We start from the raw sequence: 7334 nt of genomic DNA on the forward strand, positions 1-7334 counted from the left end.
TGTTTGTCTTGGCTGTTTTCTGTTAAAAGATAAAGAGTTCTTAATTTATCTGGTCTCAGAGTGAATTCTTTTCTCTTTACTAAGTCACTGTGGAAGTAAAAGCCAACATGGACACACCTGACATACAGGATTAGAAGTGACTCGGCCAAACAGGTTTCCCTGATAACTGCTGAGGATACTTTTCCCAAGACTGAAGATATCGATTTAGGCACATTCAACCCAAATTACCCCTTTAGAAGATATTTACAGTAAAGGGGAAAAAAAGGAATGATGCATTAATGGTTGAATGGAAAACAAATATTGTCTCTGTGATCCTCAATAGAGGATTAAATGTGGGAGCTGCCAGGAACCTTAGAGATTATCTGGTCCAGCCCGTTGGCTGAGGGAAGGGGTATCCAAGGGACCCTGCCCAAGGTCACAAGGCTGCTCAAAGTGACAGATAGAACCAGGACAGCAGGCCTCCCTCCCCAATCCAGCACGCTGCCCTCTCAACCACCCCATTCTGGCATTTTCAAATTAGGGAAGAAGTGGGCTATAAAATCAAAAATCTACCATTTAAAATAAGTCATTAAAACAAATGAAGGAATCCTCACCTTTCCTGTGCTTGAAGCTTTCCAATAATAAAGTATATAAGTTAAGTCCTTGCCGAAAACATCCCGGAGGCTGAGGAATGTGCCATTCTTTCTGACTAAAGTACGCGCATCTTGTACGGTCACATTCAGTTTTGTTCCAACTTGTTCGAAACTCTTAATTGTTGGTTGTCCGAGGTTTGCTGAAACATAGAAAATGAGCTTCGTTAGAACCAAAGAATTCTCTACAAAACAGAATCCCATTTAGTTATCACAGCTAACAACCTGGTCACCCCTCATAAAACATCTGCATAGAATCAAGTCCCTGGCAGTTGCTAGCTAAGTGGCACCAGAGCTAAACCCCGAGACATTCTATGGCCGTGCTGCCCAACGGAAATAGAATGGGAGCCACAAATGTCATTTTAAATTTCTCTGTAGTCACATTTTAGAAAATGTAAAAAGGAACAGGTAAAATAATTTCAATAATATATTTTATTTAACCCTAAATAGTTAAAATATTATCATTTTAACATGTAGTCAATATAAAAACTTTTGGAAATATTTTTCAAAATCCAGTGTGTATTTTACTCTTATAGCGTTAGCTATTTTTCGAGTGTTCAATAACCACATGTGGTTAGTAGCTACTATATTAAACAATACATTTGCATAAGATTCCATATTTTATATACAAGAAATTAGGGGATGTGGAAAGCCCAAGAAATGTCCTTGGTACTTCAAGGAACCAGTTTTAACCTCTGGGACTCTGGAATGGCTCAATTATTGTGTGTGCTTTCAACGAATGACAGTAAAATCAATCCCAATAATTAAACATGAATTATAAGCAAGTATGTGTATGTTTGTGTGAGTTCTTGCAAAATTAATGTGTAAAATTTTTTCTATCTTTCAGCAAAAAAGGATTTGAAGTGGCTTACAAAAAACTCAACGGCTATAACAGAAAATCATGAGGATGCCACCAATGGAAGGTGAATGACAATCAGTAATCCCACGGAGTTACCGGAGGTGGTGTGGATGTGGTGCCTACACTCCAGCTGAGTGCTGTGAGGGACACACAGGTAGAAAGTGCCAGAGGAGTCTGAAGACAGGGTCTGGCAAACAGGGGCTCGGGGAAGGCAGCTTCCTTTCTGGACCCCCAAAGTAGGTATGAGAAGGGAAAGTTTGCTCGACTGTCTCTCGGTCCCTTCTCTATTGCTTCCTCGAGAAACTGTTCTCTCTCACAGGATAGAGGGGTCAATATAAAGGCAGCAATAACATGACACTTTCATTCTAACCTTTCATTCGAGGTCTTCCTAGAAGATCTTTGAAGATTTAAAGACCTTAACTGATTTCACTCTTCTCAATGTGCTATACGTGTTTATTTAAAATACCTAGTTCAGAACAATAGTCCTGAGAAAAAAAAGGTACGCTCCAACTTGTCAGCAATCCTCTGCATTCCCTTAGTAGATGTTAAAGTCAGCTTACTGGGGCAAAGGCTTGGGGGGAAGGCATTCCGCACTTTCAAAGCCAGCAAGAAGGAGGCAGGCTGGGAGCTGGCTGGGCAAGTGCTGGCACATCATGGGACTCCAAGGCCAACTGATTAAAAAAGGTCAGCAAGCCCAATTATGGGCTCAGAGGGAAACTGAACTTTCCCTGTGGATTTGTGACTATGAAAAAATCTTAAACTTGACTTCTGCTCTGATGATGTGACAGAATGTTCAGGATATATATGTGTGTATATATGTAAATATAATCTCAGAAATAGGTATGGGAATATGCTGAAACCCCAGCCTTGGTGGATTTCCGGCTCCCCCACCATCCTACCCAGCCAGTTACTGGTAAGGTCTGGGGTCAGAACGGTGGGGAAAGTTACTCGATGAACTTGTTATCAACTCTGAAGTTCACACTCTGTGAACTTCCCACCACAGTAGAGGACCGTGGCGCTTACCGATTCTGAGAAAAAAGATGTGTTTATGGAGAAATAATCTGATGGCCCCTAAGGGTCACAGGCTCACAAGAAGATTCAGAAGCTTTTAACAACAAGAATGAAAGGTTATTACAAACCAAACTACTTACTCTCTAAGTAAGGCGTGAACTCTGGGGAGTTTGTAAACACAGGCTCCGCAGCAGAACTGGTGGCATTTGCCAGCTTGGAAAGGACTCGCGCCAAGTATGTCTGCTTCACGTCCTTCACAATTTCATCAGTGAGGTCACACTCTGTCTCTGTTGTGGAGAAGCATTTGCTTTTCCAATTTCCTAACCTATGGCTAAAAGAAAGAAGGAAGGAAGAGAAATGGAACATTATGATTTGCATTCAATAAGATGGATGGCTTTCTGGTTGTGGTGTTCTGTTTCAAAAATAGTGTCCATAACCACTCCTGAGTAGGCATTTGCTATGGGGCACTTTAAATGTGCTTGAGTCCTCACAGCAACCCGGGGTGTCTCTGTAATCATCTCTGTTTTTACAGATAAGGCAACTGAGGCAAAGTGAGACTGGGTGATCAGCTCAGAGTCGCACAGCTGGACATTGAGCCAGACAGCTGTTTGACTGCTGGGTCCATGCTCTTAACCATTTTGTTAAATATCTTTCTTAAAATGTAGACGATTTCTCCATTAAGACCCTATTATTTACTATAGTCTACTTATTATATCCTACTATTTTCTATTTACTATATCACATTCTGTATTCTCAGTAGACTATAGTCAATGCAGTAATAATAGAGCTTATATAATACATTCTGTATATTACATTCTATCATGGCCATTATTGGTGTGGTTATTTAACATTCACTGAATCTACTATGCACCAGGAACTGTACTGGGCCCTTTACACGTATCACTTCATTTGATATAAACCTTTCAAGAAGGTTTTGGATCTTTTTAACACGCACATGGATACTGAAACTCAGAAACACTAAGTAACTTGTACGAGGTCACATAGTTGGGACTGTTCGTCACATTATACTACATGCCTCCCTCACTTTTACAAGATATGAGTACATTCCATTAAAGATTAAAGAATAACAAAACAGGTAGTATCTAACAAAGTCTAAAAGGGTAAGAAGCTAAAAGATCTCTCTCTCTCTTTTGTAAGATGTATTGAAGAGAAAATGATTTAAAGAACTTCTACTAAATATGAAATTATTTTAAAGGACCAAAACAATTCATAGATAAATGTCACTGCAACTCAATCCACACACTTCTGGCCCCATAAATTGACAGCTACACTGTTCTTCCCTTCTCTTCAGCATCGTCAACAGCCAGAGCCCTATCCATCATTTAAGGCTATCTCCAACCCCACTTTCCCCAAGAATCTCCAGATCTCCTTGTTCAGAATTGACCTCTCCCTTCCCTGTTCCCCAGCACTGATATTTCCATTAAAGTACTTCATTTTGAATGTGGTCTGCTTGGTAATAGGGGGTCCATGCCTTTGTGTTTACTGTTAAGCAGCAGGGCTTTATGGCTATACACGGCCAGGCTGAGTAATAAATGGTTTGCATTTACAGCTTGAATCAGGAAGAAAACAAGCTGCCATATAAATTCAATTGTCTAAATCCATGCATGAGAGCCTTAAATATGTTTTTAAAAAAAATCTGAACTAAATAACCAGGCTAAGAGGGTATGGTGAACACACTCTTTGTCCTAAAATTCATAAACTAAGATTGATACAGAAATATTTTTGGTTTCTTAGATTTTTCTAATTTTCTATGATAAAAGTGGAGAGGCTGTCTTAATTCCAGAGTGACCAAAATGCATTTTATAAAAGTGAATGAGAACATGATTCTTTTCCATTGCTATGGCAAACAAGTTGTTCAGATAACAGGAGAAAGACTGCTGAGCTCTGGGGCTAATTCCCATCTAAGAAACTGGTATTTCGGTCCTCCCAGCTCATACCTAGGAAGCACAGTACTTACTCTGTGGCAAAACTTAGCACAAGCACCTATGTCACTAAAACTAGTAAAGTCATGTGAAACAGGAATGAAGGGGTATTTTGCAGTAAGTGCCTCTGGATGCCTTTTACCAGTATTAAACTTTAAAAGCCTTTGAAGGTCCTCTAGGTATAGCAAAATCTCCTGATTTGTAAAGAATAAAAGTCCTGCCTGAATAACCAAAGAATTCCAACAGAATCCAGACTCACCAATTTAGGTGGAGGCTGTTTTCTAGAAGCTTTGGAAGTTCAGTTTTAGAATAGAGAATATTCCCACCGAATCAGTGATACAGGTGATGTTTCAGTGCTTGAGCCAGTAACACTTTGCAACCATGACTGAAATTGTTTCCAAAGGGGAAAAATACAGTTGGAGCTCCAAGAAGGGGCTTCAGGCATAGCAGTGGCGCCCCATAGCTGGGATCAGGCCGTAAGTGGATGAAGAGGAGCCGCGGTTAAGGTGCTTCCTCTGGGAAAAGAAAACTGAGAGGAAAGGAAGACGGAGGAGATACCGTGGTAATGATTCTCCCTCCTCCCAGCTCTGGGGCCTCACTTCAGACTGTGGCAGACCCACGGGAAGAGGTGGTGTTGGCGAAACCCTGGGGAGACCTTGGTTCCAGACCCAGCTGGGCACTCACCATCAATGCAATCATGAATAAATACCTCACCTTCCCAGGGCAGCAGTTTCCTCATCTGTAAAATGATTGCTATGGGCCTTTTCACCTAGAAATCCCATGTACCAATGGAGAGGACAGAGAAGAGTGAGGTCTCCGGCAGGGCGGAGAGACCGCTCACAGGTTCTTTAGCACAGGGGTCCCTAACCCCGGGGCCGAAGACCGGTACCTGTTGGTGGCTTGTTAGGAAGCAGCTGCACAGCAAGAGGTGAGCGACCCGCGGGCAAGCGAATCTTCATTTGTATTTGCGGCCACTCCCCAGTGCTAGCATCACTACCTAAGCTCCACTTCAGATCACCAAGCATTAGATTCTCATAGGAGCACCGGTCCCTGGTGCCAAAAAGGTTGGGGATTGCTGCTCTAGCACACCTGCAAGGACATGGGGAAGATCCCCGGCTCTGGAGGAACCTTCGTGTCCTCGGGCGCCCCCAAGCGGCAGCTCGCACTAGGACGTTTGCACATCAAGGGCTGCGTTCACTTAAATAACAGCAGCCTTGGAAAAGTCCAAGAACTGAGAGTTAACAAAGGCTTATGTTTAAAAAAAATCAGGTAAATTATAAATATGTTTCCACATGCACACCAAACATAAGATCGAGTATATTTAGGAGGTAAGTATTGCTCCTAAAATCTTATTTTCACTATTTAGAGGGAAAGTGTCTACTAAGGTAAGCTTCGGCTCTGTATTAGTGGAATTAATTACTTATTCTTGACTAGTAGAATCTGAAGTGACAACTTTGACCATAATCGTAATTATTACCTCAGGTTATGAAGTTCCTTTCTCTCTCTCACTCTCTATCTATACATGCATGGGTGAGCACACACAAATTTTCTTCTCTGTTGGTTTGGCAACAGCGATTGTGAAGTTCACTTTGAAAAAAGAAGAACATCCACCTAAAAGACCCCCTCCATCCTAGGAGGTGCATACTTTTGTGTCTTTAGTCAGTGGTACTTTTGTGCCTTTATACAATTAGTGTTAAAATAATTTCCACAGTTGCTCTCCTCTATTTAATAAGATCTCTATCAAGTCTCTTAGAACATTTCAACAACCAAAAACTTGCAAGAATATGATGAAAATATCAAGGAAGACATGTGAACATTTTGACTGAATATACTAAATTATGGGCTCTTGGGGAGAGCTGTCAATCAGACACAAGGATAAATGAGCAGAGCAGACCTGGCAGCTGAGGGTGCAGACAGAGGAGTATTTCTTTCCAGCTTGGTGAGTCACAAACTTGACCTCCTCTGATATTATGTATGTAATCGAATTTTGAATAGTGAGTCCAAAGATTAGTGAATCAAACACTGCTTCAGGGCACTGTATACTTCCGAACTCCTCCCTGCCTTTTCCTTAACACGTTAGAGCAGACTCACAGTCTAGACAGCATGGAAAAAGACCAGTGCACTTCAATGAGAATAGTTATCATCCATCCAGGACTCTATCTACCAGTGCCACCACAGCCTGCTCAAGAAGTTTCACCTCTCCGCAGCTCATACCACACTTAGGAATTTTCCTATCGTCTCTTGAAACAATTAAAACATTCTATCAGTTTAAGGTCTGGGAAATGTTGCATGCAGGCTTGATAGAGTATGGCTCTGGTCAGCAAATTACCATGAACGCCCTTTTCTTTGTCATCTATTAAATAGTTTCATCCAGTAATCAGCTCTAAAGACATTTGTATTCAGCACAAGAAAGTGGGAACATTGAAAAATTATTTTTCTTTTCTTTTTTTCTTTTTTGTGCCTAGCTTACCTTATCTGAACAGTGTAGACATGATTGATGGGTTTGGGTTCCCACTCCAAAATTGTCTTGAAATTAGTTGATTTCCAAGTTAAATTATATGCTACCACGACACCTGTAGTGCCTTCAAATAACAGAGAAAGAGCTATTATTACATGAACTTCTCAGTACCTGATTTCATGTTGATGGTATAAAAAACTTTCCCGCCCCCTTCTCAACATCACCATAAACCTCGCATTATTTTTTTTTTTCCAATCACAAAAGCTTCACTATTGAATTATCAAGAGAAAGGAAAACTTCAAATTTTTTCTAAACCTAGAATTTTCTCACAGCAAAATGTTCCTTGTAATCTAAGGAAAGAGGCAAGGAGCTTGAAATCCTTGTTTGAAATTATTCATGGGGGAAATCCTGTGATAATTTGATCTGGAAGCACA

General features: G+C 40.9%; 1 protein-coding gene across 1 annotated transcript in view; it reads right to left on the reverse strand.

Annotated features, from left to right (window-relative positions):
• Nucleotides 1–7334, reverse strand: part of F3 (coagulation factor III, tissue factor) — a 13729-nt gene that overhangs the window by 2782 nt on the left and 3613 nt on the right. The window contains exons 2-4 of the mRNA XM_011355704.2: nucleotides 6913–7063; nucleotides 2640–2830; nucleotides 594–772 (exon numbers count right to left, since the gene is read on the reverse strand). Coding sequence (XP_011354006.1) covers nucleotides 594–772; nucleotides 2640–2830; nucleotides 6913–7063 — 521 coding nt within the window. The remainder of the gene's footprint in view (nucleotides 1–593; nucleotides 773–2639; nucleotides 2831–6912; nucleotides 7064–7334) is intronic.

This window comes from Pteropus vampyrus, unplaced genomic scaffold, assembly GCF_000151845.1.
Source record: "Pteropus vampyrus isolate Shadow unplaced genomic scaffold, Pvam_2.0 Scaffold22, whole genome shotgun sequence".
NCBI classification, from domain to species: Eukaryota; Metazoa; Chordata; class Mammalia; order Chiroptera; family Pteropodidae; genus Pteropus; species Pteropus vampyrus.